The sequence below is a fragment of the Heptranchias perlo genome, chromosome 24, assembly GCF_035084215.1.
Source record: "Heptranchias perlo isolate sHepPer1 chromosome 24, sHepPer1.hap1, whole genome shotgun sequence".
NCBI classification, from domain to species: domain Eukaryota; kingdom Metazoa; phylum Chordata; class Chondrichthyes; order Hexanchiformes; family Hexanchidae; genus Heptranchias; species Heptranchias perlo.
The window spans coordinates 30,265,695-30,288,395 of NC_090348.1; the positions used below are offsets into that span (position 1 = coordinate 30,265,695).

Genomic DNA, 22,701 nt, shown 5'->3' on the forward strand with positions numbered 1-22,701 from the left:
GACTTCCTTACTCTTGTACTCCAACCCCCCACAATAAAGGCCAACATACTATTTGCTTTCCTAATTGCTTGCTGTACCTGCATGCTAACTTTGTGTTTCTTGTACCAGGACACCCAAGTCTCTCTGGACATCAACATTTAATAGTTTCTCACCATTTAAAAAATATTCTGTTTTTCTATTCTTCCTACCAAAGTGAATAACCTCACATTTCCCCACATTATACTCCATCTGCCACCTTCTTGCCCATTCACTTAACCTGTATATATCACTTTGCAGACTCTTTGTGTCCTCCTCACAGCTTACTTTCCCACCTACTTTGTAATATCAGCAAACTTGGATATATTACACTTGGTCCCGTCATCCAAGTCATTAATATAGATTGTAAATAGCTGAAGCCCAAGCACTGATCCTTGTGGTACCCCACTAGTTACAGCCTGCCAACCTGAAAATGACCTCTTATCCCTACTCTCTGTTTTCTCTCCGTTAACCAATCCTCTATCCATGCTAATATATTACCCCCAACCCCACGAACCCTTATCTTGCATAACAACCTTTTATGCAGCACCTTATTGAATGTCTTTTGAAAATCCAAATATACTACATCCACTGGTTCCCCTTCATCTTCCCTGCTAGTTACATCCTCAAAAAACTCCAGTAGATTTGTCAAACACAATTTCCCTTTCATAAAACCATGTTGACTCTGCCTAATCATATTATGATGTTCTAAGTGCCCTGTTACCACTTCCTTAATAATGGATTCCAGCATTTTCCTGACGATGTCAGGCTAACTGGCCTGTAGTTCCCTGTTTTCTCTCTCCCTCCTTTCTTGAATAGCGGGGTTCCATTTACCACCTTCCAATCCGCTGGGGCCGTTCTAGAATCTAGGGAATTTTGGAAGATCATTTTGTTCTTGATTTTGCCATTCTTAGGCTGTAATTTGTAGTTCATAACAGACAACACTTTAAAGTAGGGATGTCCAACTTGTAGCCCTAGGGCCACCTATTGGCTGTGAGTCCTGGAGCCCAGCCTTCAGGGCCCAGACAATTCAGATCTATTAGCATCGATATATTTCTGATTTGCTGGTTTGTTCTGCTTAAATTTTGTGGACCTGGAGACTTGGAAAGGGTTGATTTGATCTCTGCTGCTTACTGGTGGATAAATCCTAAATCAAGACACCAAGATCTGTTAGTATTAGCAACTTGAGATATATACAAAGTAATGGGAACATTGATTTAACCTTTTTATGTGGTCCCCAAGGCTCCGTGGTTTGCATCTACATGGTCCACAAAAACAAAAGGTTGGACACCCCTGCTTTAAAGCAATTTTCCACATATTCTGTAAGGTTTGACCGGTTCTGTTTAACTTTAGCGCAAACATTTTATTGTCTCAGCCACAAAACACCTAAAAAGAAAACTTTTGATTTCAGGTAGAAAATGTCAAGGTGAGGGGAGATCACTGATCAGGAAACCCTTCTCCATTATCATAGCAGCACTGTATACTGCTCAACGAAAGTAAATCTACTTGCACTTAACAGAATGTTAATCTGTCCTTTTCTTTCTCTCAGTGAAGTAAACAACTTTTGTTTTAACATTACATTGACAGACTATTCAGTAAGGAAATCCTACAGATGCCATTTTCTGTCTTTAAACAAATATTGAACAATGCTCGTGATGTTAAAATTCCATATTAGCCTAAAGCAGTTAGCTTGACCCACTATCTTCGAGGTTTACAGCAAGCTCATAAGGTAGGCTTTAAAGATTGTGCAGTGTTTACCACACTGTTGCAGTGTCTCCCAGCTGTTTGACAATAAATGGGGATTGTATCCCAAAGGAATTCAATATCTGAGGAGATTGACCACTGCGGACAATCTTTATCTCTCTCTAAAAAGAATTCTGCGGAAAGTGTTATAAAAATAATTCTCACAGAGTAAAAGCACACCATCCGTATGACCCATAGGAGCCATTTTTAATTCATACCTTTTATTAAATACTTTCTTGCTATTTACCTGGCTAGAGTACTGTCAAGGAAAGAAGTAATGAGTTGTCGTCTTCCCTCTTTGTTAAATACTAGAGCCTTGCCACTTGAGAGGACGCCACATCCAAAGCCAAGTTCTGCACCACGGATTGAGTGGAAGTTGTGGTAGGAGGAGAGCCGGGAACTGCTAAAACTTTCTGAAATGATGGTAGGAAAGGTTTGTGAAGCCATGTCACAACCAGGACCCGAGAATCCTGGGTCACATCTGAAAGCAAATAGAAAAGCGGATAGATTCACATCAAAAAGGTGATAGAAAACATAACTGGGTTATAAATCTTTTACAGTATATTATCATTATTTGATGTGACATTTGAAGCAATGGATGATCGATGTGGTTAATGAAGTTGGAGTAATTAGCATTCCCAATATAAGCGCTATACATTGGACAGTGCTTGGCTTCCCTTGATTGCTTTGAATTATTGCAGTCCCAACTTCAGAGGTTGTGCTGTCAGCTGATTCAGGTCTCTTAAATCTGAAGCTTTTGAATTAGTAATCAACAGAAGCAGTTTTGTACCGTTCTACGGACTAGACTGAGATTTGTAAGAATTGGTAAGAGACAGAGAATATTGATCTTCTTGTTTGAAATACATATACATAAGACATTCTAGGAAAAGGCCACTTGACCTCACAACGATGCCACTTTTTGGTGGATCTCATTTCCACTTTCCGGTCTTAACACCATCCCTGGGCCCCTTCTTTCTATAGAAACTTATATACTTATCTCTTGAGCCTAGGTATTTAATTTGTTTCAATCCCCTTCAATGCTAACTTATTCCAAATGTTAATTCCCCTTTGTGGGGAATAGTTCTGCCTAAATTCCCTGCTCACTCCTTTTTTTAAAAATTATGACTGAGGCTTTGCATGACTGCATTCACCGGCCCATGATTTTCCACCCATTAAAGTGAATGGGTACGTCTGCTAGTAATTTGCAATCTATATCAATAGGAAGAATTTATTTAGATCAACATTGTCAGTACCTTTCATAATTTTGAAAACTTCTATTAGCTCACCTCAAAATCTCTTCTCCAATGAGAACAAGCCCAGCTTGCTTATATCGTTCTGGGAACATTGGTCTTTTTTGCCTTCTGCTGCACCTTTTCAGATGTAGTAATGGGGGGATTTTTTCTCAGATTGCTAGCTTGAGCAGCAACGGTGCAAATATAAGTAGGGAAACCTTTTTTTGCTTATATGAGTGATTCTAGGAAAGCAAGATCTAAAAAGATGCTCAGTGCTGCACGCTAGGGATGGAGTATAACTACTGCCTTGATATTAATTCTGTTCCTCTCCTAATATAACCCAGTGTCTGGTTTGTCTGTCTTTTTTCTACTGCTGTCATTCACTGTGCTGATGGCACAATGTATGGCTGTAGTGAATTTTTGACAGTAACTCTCAAATCCCTTTCCTGATTAGTAAACCATCTGACTGCTCTATTTCAAAAATTAGGGCTCAAAATCCATAGGTCTGACATCCCAATGTAAGTGCCAGGATGTGCCTGCTGGGAACCTCCACCACTGACCCTGCCGGACTTAACAGGGTCAGAGGTGGTTCCCTAATCAGCATAGCATTGGTGGGTGCCTATGCTACTATTCGGGCATCTCAGGCACCTGCCAAAAGAAAGGGGCAGGAAATGTTGCACCTGCTATCTGTTCACCAACCCACCAGCATCACTGGCACAGAAGAGGGCAAAGGTCATCCACCATCACCTCTCTTTACAAGGCGGTCAAAAAAAAAGAGTTGCCCAAAATCTTCAGGTATACAGGACAAGTCCCAGGCCTAGAGACCCAGGTGGTTTCTACTTCTACTGGCCAACACACCAATACGCCTCCTTCCACCTGGCACACTGACTTCTTGTCTGATCTCAGGTCAAGACAAGAAAACTCCTGGCCTCAGGGTCTCCTCCCTCCCCGTTCACGCCCCTTTGGTGTGGGTGGCAGAGGTCCCTTCTCAAACAAGACCTTGTGAATACTAGTAGTGCAGGCTGGGATCTGGGTTTCCAGGTTATGGACTAATCCGTAGACCTTTTTGCACACTCTTGTCCAATTTATAGTGGGAGTGTGCAGATGACTCCCAGAAATTTGGGGCTATAGTCTCTATTTTGGCTCATTCTTGGGATGTGGGCGTTGTGGGCAAGGTCAGCATTTATTGCCCATCCCTAGTTGCCCTGAGAAGGTGATGCTGAGCATTCTTTTTGATCTGCTGGTGGTTTGATACAACTGAATGGCTTGCTCGGCCACTTCAGAGGACTGTTAAGAGTCAAACACGTTGGTGTGGGACTGGAATCACATATAGACCAGACTGGTTTTCTTCCCTAAAGGACATTAGTGAACTAGTTGGGTTTTTATGACAATCTGGCAGCTTCATGGTCACTTTTACTGACCGTGTTTTATTTCTGGCCCAGTTTCCGAATTGATCTGAACCCTTCTCAATCTGATTGCAATATTCCCCATTATTTGCTTTGCCTCTAACTTGAGTATCTGCAAGCTTGGAGATCTTGCTTTATATATATCTATCTCTATATATAAGTAAAGATCAATCCCTGGGGCACCCCCCTCATAACCACTTTACTCTCCACAGTAAATATCTAGGACAGATGTTTCATCAAACACTGCGTATGCTTTACAATTATTATGACATCTTGCATCTTGATTTAATTGTGTGAGCAGATTACATGGCAAATATATTGTCACATATTCATTAGCAGAAATATAGCTCAGCCACTTGTTTCAACAGTTGCTTTACCATTTAACCTCACCGAAATGTGGGTTGTGAAATTATTGAAGATGATTAGTATTAAACTGCATCAAACAAAACATTATCTACAGGAAGTTTACTTAAAGCTCACTGCGCTGGGTTGGTAGACAGGTCCCAGTTAAATAAACAAATCTGTTTTCTTGTACGTGTTGTGCGGGTGAGAGATTGGGGAAACTGAAACAAGATTAATTACCAACGGAATTAGATCTGTAGGAATGTTTTAATTTGTTGGTGATATCACAAAATCAAATTTAGATTCAGATGAAATACTAAAAAATAATGAGGTTTCGTCTTACTTGCATCCGTTAATGGTACATCGACCTCGACCAGAGCACAATTTGTAGCACGCAGGGCCAATATATACTGCAGGAGGAATAAAGCATACCAAAGATTAGATTATTGCAATGTCAGCTTGGACTAAAGTTAGTTTACAAGATTGGCAAAGTGAGTGAACTTACTGGCATGGGGAAACCATGTTACATTGAGCAAAAAGTTGGATATTCTGTTTTGTCCTCATACTGACTTTTTTGTTAAAACTATCTACAGGAGAAATTCATCAATGGAAGGGTGAACAATGATACCAATAATATCTGCCACTATTAATTTTTTCTCTGTCAATTAATTTTTCACTCCAATTTTCTCCAGTTACCTGTCCTCCTCTGAAGGGGTCAACTAAGTTGTGATACAGTTTCACTAGCAGCATTGGCTCTCTACTGTTTCACATTGATGGTCACCATTTGTGTCTGGCAGTGATTGCTGGTGGGCTAATAGACCATGTGCAGGGAATGAAGCCTGAGCCCAGTCCTGTCCAAATCCAAAGTCTGTGCTCATGGGTTTGAGGTAGGGGCTTCTGAATAGTGACCAGGAATGAGAACCAGCTGTTTCCCAGCCCATGCAAACTGAGGCCAATTCTCGCACAAATACTCTCACATACTCTTATACCCTGACTGAGTTTGGCCAGGGAATCAAAATTTGTGGCCTTCCTGGTGTGTATAGGTGAGACTCACACAAAAGGATGCATTTTTTTTTTATTCGTTCATGGGATGTGGGCATCACTGGCAAGGCCAGCTTTTATTGCCCATCCCTAATTGCCCTCGAGAAGGTGGTGATAAGCCGCCTTCTTGAACCGCTGCAGTTCATGTGGTGAAGGTTCTCCCACAGTGCTGTTAGGTAGGGAATTCCAGGATTTTGACCCAACGATGATGAAGGAACGGCGATATATTTCCAAGTCGGGATAGTGTGTGACTTGGAGGGGAACGTGCAGGTGGTATTGTTCCCATGTGCCTGCTGCCCTTGTCTTTCTAGGTGGGTTTGGGAGGTGCTGTCGAAGAAGCCTTGGCGAGTTGCTGCAGTGCATCCTGTAGATGGTACACACTGCAGCTACGGTGTGCCTGTGGTGGAGGGTGTGAATGTTTAGGGTGGTGGATGGGATGCCAATCAAGCGGGCTGCTTTGTCCTGGATGGTGTTGAGCTTTTTGAGTGTTTTTGGAGCTGCACCCATTCTGGCAAGTGGAGAGTATTCCATCACATTCCTGACTTGTGCCTTGTAGATGGTGGAAAGGCTTTGGGGAGTCAGGAGGTGAGTCACTCACCGCAGAATACCCAGCCTCTGACCCGCTCTTGTAGCTCTTATGTGGCTGATCCAGTTAAGTTTCTGGTCAATGGTGACCCCCAGGATGTTGATGGTGGGGGATTCGCCGATGATAATGCCGATGAATGTCAAGGGGAGGTGGTTAGACTCTCTCTTGTTGGAGATGGTCGTTGTCTGGTGCAAATGTTACTTGCCACTTATCAGCCCAAGCCTGGATGTTGTCCAGGTCTGGCTGCATGCGGGCACGGACTGCTTCATTATCTGAGGGGTTGCGATTGGAACTGAGCGCCGTGCAATCATCAGCGAACATCCCCATTTCTGACCTTATGATGGAGGGAAGGTCATTGATGAAGCAGCTGAAGATGGTTGGGCCTAGGACACTGCCCTGAGGAACTCCTGCAGCAATGTCCTGGGGCTGAGATGATTGGCCTCCAACAACCACTACCATCTTCCTTTGTGCTAGGTATGACTCCAGCCACTGGAGAGTTTTCCCCCGATTCCCATTGACTTCAATTTTACTTGGTGCCACACTCGGTCAAATGCTGCCTTGATGTCAAGGGCAGTCACTCTCACCTCACCTCTGGAATTCAGCTCTTTTGTCTAAGTTTACCCTGTGAGCCATTGGGGGATACCATTTTCTTGATTTTTATGATAGTTTTAATAAATAATGATACAATTTTAAAAAAAACAACTCATTGTAAAAGTTTGCTGTGACATGCAGCAGCATAGCAGTAGGATTTCAGAGTGGGCTGTCTGCCCACCATTAGTTACTGTTCACAGAGCTGGAGTTTTCCAGGTAACCCAATAAAATAGACATGGAAATTCAAGTAAACCAAATGAAATATGCAAGGAAATAAGTGACTGAACACAACATAGTCACTTGCAATCGTGCTGATTTTTGGTGCCAAAAGCACAATGTTACTAACCATTGTCAATTGCCCACATATTTCCTGTAACTGGGCCCATTTGGCTCCAGCGAAACCTGGTACCAGTGGTGAGTGCTGCATAAGGTAGCGGAATGGTTATCCGACTCCACCTGAACAGAGGACAATATATATATTATCAAATGATAGCTTTAACATTGACAAGTTTATCAATTCAGACGTGTCGCTTGTGGAAGTGTGGCAGGGCGGGACGTCCGCCTGCCCGGCTGACCAAACACTGCCCCAACTAAATTTCTGGGGTCAGCCTCATTTAAGATTTTTTAACAGGGTCCTGGCAGTATTCTGCCTGAACTTGGGAGCTTGCTGCTGCGGAAGGGAGGGGGAGGAGAATGGCTGCTGCAGCAGGCATTAAGCACCCATAGCCACTTAGGCGGTGTCTTCATCGATGGTCCCATCATCAATTCAAGTGATTGTTTTGACCATTTATGGAAGGTGATGCTTTAGGCTTCCTTTAGAAACACTAGGCGCATGGCCTCTTCTGGCATTACTAACGATCCAACTAAGGTTGCTAAGGCGATAAAAACTGAAATTGTGGCGTGCAACGTCATCCTCAGTATCGCCTCCCTTGAATGAGTCTGCCCTGTGGATGCTCCTGGTATCTTCCTTCTTCCAGTTCTAGTGAAGGGTCTCTACCCAAAACATTAACCTGCCTTTCACAGAGGCTGACAGACCTGCTATGTATTTCAAGAATTTTCTGTTCCTTTCGTTCGGTTACTGTAAATTGGCACATGGTTACCTAGCATGTCTCACATGTATGACCCCCCCCCTCCCAGCACCCCACAGAGGGCAGTTACCCTATCCTACAGGATATCATCCTGGCTCACCCAAACCCACCAAACACTGTGTGGTTACCAACATGTGCACAAGCACACTAACAACCCCAACCATGGCAATGTTTTCTCCCGTGTGGGCTGAATCCACAATCCTTTTGTTATCAGCGTGCTCACACAAAATGCACCGTGGGAAACTGTCCATTAATTTTAACAGGCGGTGACTTGAGGTTGTGAGGTCACCCCGAACACTCTGCTGGAACTGTGGGGTTGTGGAACTGGTCTCATGTGATTAAGCTGTATAGTAACCGTCAAAAATATATTTATGTATTCCCTTAAAGACATTATTTTTTTTAAAAAGAAAAAATACAATTTGGTCGCGTTTTCGTTCTCTTTGACAAGCAGCACCTTTCAGTCTTTGAGCCATCCTATACTGGAATGCAATCATTTAAAGATACAAACACTTTTATCAAAGATAATAACGGAATGTCAGTTAGATCCTTACCCACTATAGTTTTCGGAAGAGTAGACGGAGTTGTGGGGGTGGTGCGGGCCTGTGCACAGATCAGGCAGACACTCCATGTGCAGCAGGGACCAGGATCGGCCATGATTAGTCGAAAACTCCAAACTTATGCTGATGTCACAGAAACATAAAAAAATCACAGTCGTCATCACTTTCCTTCACAAAGAATTATCTGTAGACAATTTTACAACACCAAGTTATAGTCCAGCAATTTTATTTTAAATTCACAAGCTTTCGGAGGCTTCCTCCTTCATCAGGTAAAATTGTCTATAATTGTCAACCCCAGTCCATCACCGGCATCTCCACATCAAAGAATTATCTAGTAGAGATGAGTGTGGCTATGGGAGTTTGGAATTCAGGCTATGAAATCTGTGGGTTCTTATAAAAGCCTTAGCGGAACTAGCTGACAGCTGGTTTGAGTTCTACTGAGACGTTCTGAAAAGCTCCAAACGTTTAGAAGGGAAAGGCAATTGAAGGGGATGAGTTATTTTTCTGAATGGCCAAAGACTTCTTTTTCTTTTAACCCAATAGGTCTTGATGGACTTCAGGGGGAGCAGCTGTTGGTTCCTCTGTCTTACAAAGGCAGATTGGGGCGGGCGCCCTTACACATGCAGGGAGCCTGCCCCAACTGTGCAAATGACTGTCCCTACAAACAGGGTCCACGGCTTTGGGCTAGAGTGGGTGGAGGTTCTGCTTCACCGCCCTTAGGCTGGCAGAGCAGCTCCAGGCGAATTTCCGGACCTGTGTATTTCGCAGCTCTATTCCTCAGGTTTGGGTCTGTCATGCTTTTCTGGGGATGCTTCTGGATGTTCTGAATTCAACAACAATCTGGAGCTACACTTACTCAAACTGGGTAACAAGCACAAACTGAATAGATTTTAATTTGTGTAGACATCTTTGGAACCCTTCACCATGACACAACTAAAGGCTATAACTATTTCAACATTCAATAGTCAACGGTAATGAAAGAATAGTAACCAATCACGATGCACTGCAATAATGATCTTTTATCACTTGTATAAATGGTAAAAAGTTTGTTACTTCAGTTGTGTGCAATTTTTTAAAAATGGAAAACAGCTCAAGAATGATTCAGAAATCTCAATTCAGTGATCAAGGGATTAAACCAAGCACCGTCCTGGTCTGCAGAGCTCACTGTCACAATTGGCAGCACATTTACCAACTCATCCACCTGGGGAGCTATGTACAATTTTAGAAGTTGTTAAGCAACTTGTCAAAGATGAGAAACTTCACCAGGTGATTGATATTGCTACCTGTTGCCTGGTTGATGTGATCCACAGCCCATATTGATGGAAAACTCTATCAAGTGAGAAGGTGATGATGGTGGGATCACAGGTAGAATGTGGAAGAAGTCTACAGCCCACACATTCCTGTTCAGTCCTTGGTGACTCTTCTGTTTCAAGCAGAACTTTGTGGCTGGTGTCTGCAGTTCTGGAGTGATAGCAACAGAAACCAGGGCTGGTTTCTGCAAATGACAAATAGGTTAAGGTGTAGTCCTCATTTTTACTTCATTAACTTAATCCCATAAGTGTGCAGTGAACATTGCCACTGCTCTAAATACACTGAAATTAGCCATGAATCGTCACATGTCTCAGATATTCAGATCAAGACTATATGTTATTAAAAATATTGATGACTAATGAGGATATTAATGCTTAACCATGGTTCAAATGCATACAGAAGTGGCCAATAATATTCAAGTGTCAAATAACATTATAATGCCTAAAGCCACTGATAAAAAGCAAAGTACCACAAATGCTGAAAATGTGAAACAAAACCAGAAAAAGTTGGAAACACAATCAGCATCTCTGGAGAGAACAGAGAGCCGATGTTGATCGACCTGCTGTGTGTTTACAGCTTTTTCTATTCTTATAATGTTTGAAATCCTCACTTTGTACAATTGTTGTTGTAAGCCTAAATCTCAGAACTGACCAGTCAGCAAATCTACCAGACATCAATTGGTGAGTTTCTCGTCAATAGCCTGAATGCCAGAGGAGTCATTCTACTGGCAATGAAGCACGTCTCCTTTGGAGATCTTAGCACATCACTGCTAAAACAAAGAAAATTCCACACCTTACTCCCCTCCTGAGCTCAAAGAGGCTCATGGAAACAAGCACTTTAGGAAAAACGGGGCAAAGTGGGGAAATATAAATAATAAATTGTACCCTGTGACTGAATAATTCTGTAATGTGACTTTAGGCAGGAAATTGTTTTTATTTAGACTGATTCGCTGAAGGGGACTCCTAATAGTCTTCAATATGTGACTTTATGTGAATGGAATTTTACGTTACTGCCTCTAAATCATATTAGAGAGGGAGTAACCCTTTAGAATATGAAGTCACTATTTTACCTGTCCAGCTGGGTAATGCAGCAGCTGACTCTGTGACTGATTTACAGCAATCGTAATTAAGGGCCACAGTTAAACAACCATTGACTGAATTTTTGTAGTTTACTACCTTCACTCATCTTAGGTGACTGCTCAGAAGTTCTCAAATAATAATAAAGGATATATGCACATACACATTCAAATGTTATTATCTCAAATTAATGAGAATTGTCAAAGTAATTATTCTTATCAGATAACACATGTTATCATATGCTTGAATTTTATTTTTTTTAAGAGCATGATATCCCCTTATTTTCTCCCCAGGTTTTTCTCTCCTTTCTGATCTCCCTGGGCGCACACTTCCTGCGATAGAGAGGTCAGTTTGCTGCCTGCACCCAGGCTCCTTCCAATGTCGTTCTTACGCGGCAGACAGGAGATAGTGATAGCGGACAACTCTCTTTTCGATTTTCCTTCTTCCTCGGGCAGCTGACAGGCCTCTGACTGCCACTCTGCTGTGAGGATGTGGTAGTTATTGGAAAGTTAGCAGAGCAGAAACTGGTGATTGAACCTCTACCCCATCACTATGTCACGCTACCCATCCTGTCCTTACTTTAATTGAATGAGCTGGAAAAAAAACCCTGTCAAAATAAGAGGTTTGCATCAAGGTTTGATGTGATAGGATTTAACTATCCATGCGTACTCAAACATACACTGCGCGTGTGTCTCCAGAATAACAATTTTAAAACACTGGTTAATTAATGTTAGCCATTATAATTAGATGCAGCAATTCTACTTACCCTATAGGATGAAAAAGGCAGCACATCCAAAACATGCTCTTGTCTACCCTCAACCATAGCGTAAAGCGTGACATCGTTTTCATGTGAATCCCCTGGGTCACATGAACCACCCCCTGATAGAAAGAGATGAATATTATTTCCTGTGTAAACATGGCTACCGGCAAACCATCTGATTCCATAACTTCTGTGCGTACAAAAGGCAACATAAACTAGCCAATATTTAATTTAATTTTTCATTGTAATTTTTATTAGGCATTGATTCATAGATAAACAATGTCATATTGCTCCATCAATTTGGCATTATAAGCATGTCTAGTTTCAAAGAAAATAGGCTAGCATTAGGGTCAGAATGCAAGGCTGCTGGATGTCTGTCACCACACTGAACAGGTTGGAACTGGAAGTTAAATCAAATACAAATCTTGTTGCACAGATGCAATTCTAAAAGGGAGTTGAAAGGTATTGGCCTCAAAGATTTGTGGCCATTCCTGTGTGCTCCTGATGGAAAGAGGAGACATTTCCAGAAAAATAGGAGGAACAACAAAAAAAACTGATCATCATTTCGTAGCTGTTTAATGGGTATTATAAATTTAGGGTCTTGCTTTAAATATTCTTTCTGGTAAAACAATGCTATTCATTCCCGTAAGTGGTCTAACCAACTTATATTTAGGGGCGTGCGCGTACTGCCTCAATGTGCAATTATACAATCGTGTAACCCAGGGGTGTAACAATATATTTCTCATAGCTTTAGACTATTTCATTTACGTGTGATCTGAACTGGATATTCATGTTTTTTGCATGTGTGCTTCTTCAATCTTTTTGAAGGTGGCCAAGAAAACACTTCTTAGATGAGGCCAGGTGCCAACAGTTAAGATATAAGATATTAAGGGGAACATTATAAGATATTAAGGGGAACAGATAGGGTGGATAGAGAGAAACTATTTCTGCTGGTTGGGGATTTTAGGAGTAGGGGGCACAGTCTAAAAATTAGAGCCAGACCTTTCAGGAGCGAGATTAGAAAACATTTCTACACACAAAGGGTTGTTGAAGTTTGGAACTCTCTTCCGCAAACAGCAATTGATACTAGCTCAATTGCTAAATTTAAATCTGAGATAGACAGCTTTTTGGCAACCAAAGGTATTAAGGGATATGGGCCTAAGGAAGGTATATGGAGTTAGATCACAGATCAGCCATGATCTTATCAAATGGCGGAGCAGGCACGAGGGACTGAATGGCCTACTTCTGTTCCTATGTTCCTATATTTTATTTCACAGCAAGTGAACATACAGAGCAAACAAATATATTCACTCTCCGCTGTTTCCTGTCTTTTCCATTCACTCACCCATGCTAAAGTAAAATCGGAGGTTTCCATCGGTTGTTGTGTCCAGAAATGGGGTGCAAATACTCCGGTCTCCATCTTTGCGGAAAACAAGAGACGAGCCTGACTCTATTACACCGCACTCTTTGCCAGTGAAAGCTCCTGATGTTTCCCAGCTGTAGAGAGAAAGAATGTGATAAACGACCAGCACAGCCTGTTTCTGCTTCACACTTTAATTACAGTTGCGATAACACTTAAATCCCACTTTACTTTATAAACATCAGCAGCAAACACACTCTTGTTTTAAGAGTTGAAAATTGCAGAAGCTCAACTATGAATAAAACTGTCACTGTATAGCTTGATAAAAATAATTACCAGGAATGTTATTGTAAACACATTTTTATTAACCTCAGGACAAGATATGAAATGTTAATCTGGGGTTTAAAGGATACAACTTGTGGAATGTGACTTTGTTAAGTCACTTGAGTTAGCAAAGGAAAACTTTCTACAGAAAATGTTTACTACAAAGTGACATTGATGATTTTCAGAAATAAATACCTGTATAAACAAGAGATTTTAAATACTATACCAGGGTAAAAAGGGATTGGGTTAATGATTCCCATTGTGACACAAAGCACTAATTGGAAATCTGTTCAGTCCAGACTAAAAACAGGGACATGTCTATCTTTACAGATTAGCACAGGTCACTAGTTTAAAACAGCAAGATTTTCTTTTCACAGACCTATTTAAAAGCCTATGTCAGTGGAATCCTGGACTCCCATCCCAGGGTCACGGCTCATATACCAATCCCAGACTGAACTGTGATATTAACTATTGGCATTTATAGCAAGGGCAAGGTAGGAGAAGATGGGGCCACAGGCTAGTTAGTGTCTGAAAGAGAAAGACAGACTCATGTTTCTGGTGGGATCATTAATCAGATATAGATATAAAGAAACAAAGAACTTGCATTTATACTGTACCTTTCAGGTCCTTCAAGGGTAGCTGGTGAGTAAAAATCATTCTAATTCTGATAAGACAAATTGCTTTAGGATTAATTTAGAGAATTCAAAATCCATTACCCATTTGTCAAAATTGTTGCGTTTTAAAATCTACAGGAATCCACTCAATCTTATGAAGTGCTATTAGAATCAGACAGTATTTCTAAGCATCTAGTGAAGATAAATGCAAGTAATTGTGAAGAAAATCTATAACAGGGACATTCACTAACTTTTTGTTGGGGACAATAGTCCTAATGTCTCTCTTTATAGCCTGGTTTCTACAACAACAACTTGCATTTACATAGCACCTTTAATGTAGCAAATATCCAGCGGCACTTCACAAGGCAGAAGAAAAGAAGAGGGGAAGCAATCAACAAGCAGTAACAGGAGAATTACAAAGAAATTACAAGACAGAAACATGCAGTAGAACCAACATGGACTGGTTGGGGTCTATCCTCCACACAAGCAGTGCCCAGTGCCCATAATCCCATATCCTTTTATTCCCTTTTCCTTCAACCTCCTATCTAACCTATTCTTAAATGTTCACATGGGTCTCTGCTTCAACCTGTAGTGCATGCCACAGCCTCACAACTCTCGGTTTAAAAAAAGTAAGAAGAATCGGGGGAAGTGATTGAAGGCACAGTTGAAGAGATAGATTGTGAGGATGCTTTTAAAATTAGAAAGAGATGTAGCAAGGGACAAAGTTCCAGAGGTCAAGGCTGAGACAGCTGAAGGCTGCCATCACTTGAGGAGCAGAAGGAGGAGAAGGGGATGCACAGTAGGCTATAGTCAGAAGGGCAGAACGTGCAAGCTGGGACATAGAGCTGGAAGAGTTCAGGGGGTAGGGTGGGGCAAGAATATGGACAGCTTTGTAAATGCGGATGATAATGTTGCTACAGCAACATATTAGAGATGGTGATTGTGGATGAAATCCCAGAGAATCATGGCTCAGCATGTCAGTTGAGTTACACAGGTAGATGACACTACGGGCTCGATTTTCGCACCCCCGAGTGGGTGTGTTCGTGGCGGGGGGCTCCAAAAATCAGGAATCCCCGGGGCGGGCTCCAACCTGCCCACTTCTGGGTTCCCCAGTGACGCACTGACATGCGCGCGCAGCCCCCGCATGTGGGACTCCCGCCGGCGGGATGCCACTTGAAGTAATTAACTAGGTACTTCAGGTCGTTTACAGACCTGATTGACCTGATATTTTAGGAGGGGTGGGATTTTCAAGTCAACTGGGACTGTTTCCCACACTGGGGGAAACACTCCCAGTTCAAATGGACGTGTTGCAGCCATCAGCCTGTGGCAGCTGCAAAGGTCCATTTGACAGGTGGTGGGGGAGACCCTCACTCATTGCAGGAGGCCACTCTGTCACTTTGGACAAAGTTTGACCTCCATCACCCTCCTCCTAACAATAAAATTCACAAACTTGCACACTTACCCTGGTGTTCAGACACATTTACCTACCTTGCGGACTCCCTCAAATGTACATCTTCCGGATGGGGGCCGCCGTAGCTGCAGTCATGACCTCTTCGGAGGACGAACAGCATCTCCAGCCTCACCATCCACGCCGTCCACCTCTGACATGTGGAGCTCCACAACACTGTGCTGTGACACATCCGCCTGCACAGCAGGAGGGAGGGCAACGGCAGAGAGAGATGCGTCGCAGAAGGCACTACCCTCGCCACAGGGTCTACAGACCGAGGCTCAGCTTCCTGGACCTCTCTGAGCAGCAGTGCACATGGAGGCTCAGAATCACTCGACATGTAGTCATGGACATCTGCAGCCTCCTTCATGCCGAGCTGCTCCTGGCTGGCCCGAGCACCATCTTCTTACCTGTCGCTGTCAAAGTCACCACTGCCCTCAACAACTTCTCCTTCGCATCCTTCCAGGGTGCCACCGGGGACATTGCCAACATCTCACAGTCGCCTGCACAAAAGAGCGTGCAAATACACCTACACCCACTCTGCAGTGACACAATGGGTGGCATCAGTTGTGAGTCTTCATAGTGATCCTCAGGAAAGGGCATTATTGCACAAACCAGACAAGATTCACAAAGACGTGGCAGTAGTGGTGACAATATAATACGTATTGTGAGTTGATCAGAAATTAAATATAAGTAAAAACCATAACAAACCCTCAAACACCCTTGTGTATCCCCTTCATGCTCACGACACGTTTGCCTTACGCTTCCTACTGCACATATGTGATGCATGCCCTGTGGCTGCAGCACAGGTAGTGGCAGGTTGGGTGAGGCTGGCCGTGAAAGAGATGCATGAGAGGGTGAGTATGAGATAGAGCCATGAGATTGTATGAGGATTGGGTTGAGTGGTAGTGGTGGGATGAGTACTGGCGAGGTGAGTAAGTGCAGGTAAGATGAGAATGAGCTTTGAGTGGGTGTGAGGAGTGACGTGATAGAATAGTGTTGGCAGTGCAGAAGGAGATGTGGGGCGGTGATGTGGCAGACGGAGTGTAGGGGAATGAGTAAGTGTATTCACTTCGGCTGACCTACTTAGGTCATTGAAGCGCCTCCTGCACTGTATGCAGGTGCGCAATATGTTGGTGGTGCTGGTGACCTCCTCTGTCACCTCGAGCCAGGCCTTCTTGGTGGCAGAAGCAGGCCACTTCCTCCCGCCCGCCGGGGGGAAGATCTCTGTCCTCCCCCTCCACCTCATCCCATCCAATAAGACCTGGAGTGAGGCATCATTAAATGTGGGAGCAGCCTTCCCCCTGTGCTGCTCCATGCTGTAATTTTGCATATTTTCTGCAGCATCAGTCAGTGGAGGACTGCCCCTTTAAATAGGGCTCCTCCAGCTGACAGCTTATGCTGCGCATACGCAGTCCGCCCGCTGTGCAGCTTTCCAGCGCAAAACCCGGAAGCAAAGGTAAGTACCTTCAATCAAGCTGCAATCGCGTGCGGAGCACCCTGATTTCACTGGGCGCGTTACCCACGCATCCAGTTGACCCCCCGCTGCCAACCCGCCGCCCTCCTAATATCGGGCCCTACATCACTGGTCTGACCTCTTCTGAGCATGGTGCATTTGTGTATATTTTTAGTTCTTTGTAGTGGAAGAAAAAAGTAACAATTATGGAAAGATCTCCTCAAATCACTGTCCTTATTTATTTGTAGTAAAATCATAAATCCATTCTTTTTTCATGCAGTTACAATTTTGCTACAAATAGCAAAGAGAACAAATCTTTCCCGATGGCACACAAGAACATTTCACTGTTATTCACATTAAATTGGCTGATATGTTGAACATTATGGAGTCAGAAAGGGTTAACTGAAACATTAAACTCTCCAAGGAGGGTGTTGCATGCATATCCTTGTGCTGTCAATTGAATGAGGATAGGCAGTGAGGATAGGTTCAGGGAATTGAATTCCCTGTGCTGTCATGTGCTTTTTCTATAAGCAAGCATTAAGTGTACAGAAAACCTTTTAGAGAACCTCTGTAGCAGCGAACTGAGAGAAGATTATTTACTTTTCTAGTGCTATGAAGTAAATAGCTTTGCTTGTTTCCCTTTGAAGTTGCAATGGCAATAAAGAGTTAAAATATTATTTCCTGTGCATCCTTTATATCCCACTACAATTACTTATTCTTTCTTTCAGCAAATTTATTTGACTAGCAGCTGCAGTTTAAATATGTATGTGTGGGGCTAATGCAACCCTCCTTTGAATCTCACTTATCCCCAAGATAACTGTACACATGTTCAGAATACTAGAGATAACAAGCACTTACCCTGCAGGCTGACTTTCAAACTCTTCCACCCACTGTGTTACAATGCCTTCAGTCCAAAGATCAACATCCCTGGTTGTTGCAAAGTTAAAATCAGTGCCCTCGGTCCCATGGAAATACATGGAGTTACCGTCAGATTGACAGCTATGCTGCGGAGACAGATAGAGTGCATTACAAGAGCTCAGGACACTATTAAATCTTTTTTGTAACCACAACAATCTCAGCCTTCAACAAAGAGAATTTTGAAGAGAAGGTTTCAATTATTTATTCTTTATTGCCTTAAGCATAAAGTCCAATTATGATGGCAGAATCACAGTTAAACAACACAGCAGCTCAGTCCCTCAATCGAAGTATTATTGTGGTAAATACAATATTTATTTTCATGAGTGTTTCGTAGGCTGATTATTTAAAACAGTAATAAAATGAAAATGCTCTGCTTTTGAAAATCACAATTGTTTTAACAATACTTTTTATGTTTGATTTCAGTTATCGCAAGTTTCTCCTCATAACTATAGTTTCTAATCCGTGGTATCACCCTCATTAATCTACACTATACACACTCTATGGCTTTAATGTCCTTCCTATAATGGTGTACCCAAATTTGCACACAGTAGTCTAACTACAGCCTGACCGTTGGCTTATACAAATTTATCATTGCCTCTTTAAGCCTTAAGACTACTTTAAGCCTATATTTACGAAACTAAAAATTCTATTGGCCTTTGTTATGGCTTTATCTAGCTGCTTTCCACTTTCAAAGAATTATAGATTGGAATCCCCAGGTCTCTCTGTTCCCCCACACCCATTGAGTGTATATTTGATTTTCCTTCCAAAATGCATTATCTTTTACTTCTGGACATTAAATTACCTCTGCCACTTGTTTGCCCATTCCATTAACCTGTCTATTTCCTCCTGAAGCCTTTTACAGTCGTTCTGGCTGTTTGCCAATACCCTCAATTTTGTATCTTCAACAAATTTTGATTTTTGTGCTCCCTAGACCCAAGTCCAAATCATCCATCTATATTGAAAATAAAATCGGTCCCAGCACTGACCCCTGGGAACACCACTTTCAACTCTTCTCCAATCCGAGCAACATCCATTAACTCTAACCTTTTGTTTTCTGCCCATCAACCAACTTCCCATCCATGCTGCTACATTTCCTCTTATATCAAATACCTGAATTTCTGTAACAAGCCTCTTGTGAGACACCTTATTGAAAGCCATTTGAAAATCCATATATACTACATTAATTGAATTCCCTTTATCTACATAATTAATCACATCTTCAAAAAACACTATTAAATTTGTCAAACATGAATAGTTTCTAACAAATCCATGTTGGCTGTGCTTGATTTCTAAATGTTCACTAATTTCATCTCAAATCATGACTTCTAAGAGTTTGGCCACAATTAACTAACTGGTCTGTAATTACCTGATTTATCCTTCTCTCCCTTCTTGTTCAGAGGTGTTACATTGACTACATTTCAGTACCCTTGCACAATGTGCATATTCAGGAGAACTAAAAAATTATGGTCAGAGCCTCTGCTATCTCCTCTCTGACTTTCTTCAACTGCCTAAGGTGCATGCCATCATGATCCAGTGACAGACATCTTGAGGGCCACTATTTTTTCAGAACCAATTCTTTTTTCTGCAGTTATTTCTAACAATAGTTCCATATCCACGTCTTGTACACTTGGTCTTCACTTCCAGCATCATTTATAAAAACGGAAGCAACATATTTAATATCTCTGCCATACCTTTATCTGCCACAACTAGATTTCCCCTTCATCCCTGAGAAGCCCTACCCACTGTTTAGCTATTTTCCCCCCACTTTTAATATGATTATAAAAGCCCTTAAAGATAACAAAATATGCGTGAAGCAGCAAAACATATCAGAAGGAAGGCTCTGATAAAATATCCTAGCTTCAGGAATAGGAAAAGTGAAGTTCAAGGCCCTTGATAGAGGAGAAGGGAGACTTTTATTTTTAGCAGTAAATAGTGGAGTAGGTGGGAACCAACAAGGCCACTTACACGAATTTGAAAAATGTTTTCCGTCAAATGATTGGGTCCTATTTTTGCGAATAGGGATTTTTTGACAGATGATTACGTGCACTGTCTGTACTTGTGAGTATTTAAATGGTTTTTGATTGGTTGCTTTTTGGTGAATGAAAAATTTCAGCCAAATAGTTTGCTTCATGTCATATAGTCTCCCGTACTCTTCAGAAACATTGCCCTATGGATAATGGGAAACCTTTAATGGTCGAGATGGAATAAATCCAACATTTCTCTTTTGAAACTCGTTTATCCTATACCTGCTTTTAGTTTTCCAAAACAAGCAGTAATTCATCTCAATGAAGTGAATAGAAAAATGAAACTGACAGGCAGAAACAGAAAATATTCTTGAGTGGACTGTGGTAATTATCACCACTTAATATTTGTACCTCCAGTCGTTAAGGTGAGTGAAGAAGTGCGAGTATAAAACAGATTCACTGTTTAGTATTTGCACTAACTTTGTAGGCAGACATTAGTAATCAGAAGAAAATATGCCCAGACATGTTATGGGGCAAATACATTTTCTAAAGTAAGATCCCAGTAAGTATTCCACATTGTTTTTGTGTAAAGATCATGAGATAATCCTACTTATTTCCATACAGGTCACAGACGTATGATTATAAACACTGCATAAAAGCTAAAGGTTGCCATAACTCAATCAAAATTAGATGTGAAAGATTGTTTTCACAATGAATTCCAGTTGGGCTCTTCCTCATAGTTATGAAATCAAATAAAAGTCAGATGATCTTTTCTATCTAGCATCGTGTAACCTTTTTTTTATTCGTTCATGGAATGTGGGCGTCGCTGGCGAGGCCGGCATTTATTGCCCATCCCTAATTGCCCTCGAGAAGGTGGTGGTGAGCCGCCTTCTTGAACCGCTGCAGTCCGTGTGGTGACGGTTCTCCCATAGTGCTGTTAGGAAGGGAGTTCCAGGATTTTGACCCATGGAACATATTTTTCCACGCCAAGAATCTAATACCACTCTTTAAACACTAATACATAGTGACACTAGAGACTAGTAAACTACCTTAGCAATTGAATTAATCAAGAAGAAAAATTAATTAAAACAAACTCTAATTATAGTGATTTTAATATCATCAAATCTGTGCATTTTACATGAACAACTTGAGTTAGCAGTTTGATTAAAGGGGAAATAGATTTTTTTCGTGCGTTGGCTAGTGTTATATTAAAATTGGATCCTACAGCAATAGAAAGTCAGCAAGTCATCTTTTTGCAACTGTTACAGCAACAAGACAATATTTTTTAAAACAATATTTAATATGTAGGTTCAGTCAGTTGCATTTTGTTCACTTCATACATTCATAAATTGATACTTCTAACTGAAAAATAAATCTGGCTAATTAGCATTGACAGATGCATTAGGGTAAATCTGGACTGCTTCTATAGATCTTGTACCTGAAACTATGCATCAGTGGAGTGAATTTAAAACCTCACAGCTGACACACAATTATTGGGGGATAGCAGATGCAGTAATGTCAGGCGCTGCTTTCACCTCAGGAATGTCTCCCTTCAATCTATCCCAGAGATGTATGAATAATAGATCACTTCCCTCTGATGACTTTTAAGAACATGTCAGGGGTGAAATGAGTTCCAGCAGACTGAATTTAACGGTGAATGAGCTAATTATATTTAAAATGCCAATAAAATAAATATATGGTTTAAGTTTTTGGCAGATCTGAAAGGACTCGCTACTAACCCATACCTATCCATCTGCCTAGGTAGCAGTTTGTAGTAATTTAAAATAACTTGTATATTAAAGTAAAATAACATAATAATCATGTGGTTGTCAAATTATCATTTTTAACATTATTCAAATTTAGATCAAAAGCTTATAGGTAAGTTAGTTAGTGCTGGAACCATAGTGGGAGCTTCAGAGGATGTCATTGAGATACAATACTGACAGAAACAAGAATATGTTTGTGTTGATGAGCTGACTCATGACCTCAATGTTACAGGGATTGTTGTCACAGGAATACAAGCCACTGATGGAATAAAACAGATCTGGGGTTTGCAGGTAAATGGCAGCAGATAAAGGTCAGGCTTGACAGATCCATGGCTGGTGATATGAAGAAAATATTTAGGTTTCTTTTTCTCCTGCTTTAAAATATTTCACCCAAGAAATATTCAAACCCTGGAGGTGAAGCAGCGACCAGTCATGAAACTGATCCCTTAGACTTCTAAGAAAAGATTGGAGAAACAGTCTGTTTAGCTTTGAAATAGGACAATTGAGAGGGGACCACATAGGACTATGTAAGATTGCAGGTGATATAGAAGAGGCAAATTCAGAAAATTATTTCAAATTAAACTGATTGTAGGACAAGATAGCACAGTATAAACTAATGAAAGGCAGATTTAGGACTGCTGCCAAGAACTTTTTCTTCATACGAAAGAGATGAACACACAGGATGGACTCCCAGGTACGCTAGTGGAGGCAAAACCCTGGAATCGTTTAAAAAAAGAGCTGGATGCTGCGCCAGGGGACTGCAGGTTATTTCTAGATGGATGAGCCATCCATAACCATCTTGTGATCATGGAGACAGAAAAGGTAGAACTGAGGTCACAGAGAAAAAGTAAGTAATAGAGATGGACAGAGCTGAGAGATCAGGAGGATAAGAAATAGAACAGAATCATAGCAAATTGACAAAAAAATTAACAAAAACACACCAAAATATTACTTTACATCATTTACATTGAGGTTTTATTTATTCAGTACATAGTTAGTTGAAATGAAAGATTTGGAGACAAAGGCAGTGCTGAGAAATTCTGAGGATAGCAGAGGTGATTAATGATAAAACTCAGAGAGAAGAGATGGATAAGGACAAGTATC

At 41.5% G+C, this 22,701-nt stretch overlaps 1 protein-coding gene across 1 annotated transcript in view; it reads right to left on the minus strand.

Moving 5' to 3' along the window:
• The window catches only part of reln (reelin), a 297,718-nt gene that overhangs the window by 147,393 nt on the left and 127,624 nt on the right, over positions 1–22,701 (minus strand). The window contains exons 11-18 of the mRNA XM_068005008.1: positions 17,808–17,953; positions 13,094–13,245; positions 11,755–11,867; positions 9,885–10,096; positions 8,596–8,724; positions 7,303–7,412; positions 5,082–5,148; positions 2,006–2,239 (exon numbers count right to left, since the gene is read on the minus strand). Coding sequence (XP_067861109.1) covers positions 2,006–2,239; positions 5,082–5,148; positions 7,303–7,412; positions 8,596–8,724; positions 9,885–10,096; positions 11,755–11,867; positions 13,094–13,245; positions 17,808–17,953 — 1,163 coding nt within the window. The remainder of the gene's footprint in view (positions 1–2,005; positions 2,240–5,081; positions 5,149–7,302; positions 7,413–8,595; positions 8,725–9,884; positions 10,097–11,754; positions 11,868–13,093; positions 13,246–17,807; positions 17,954–22,701) is intronic.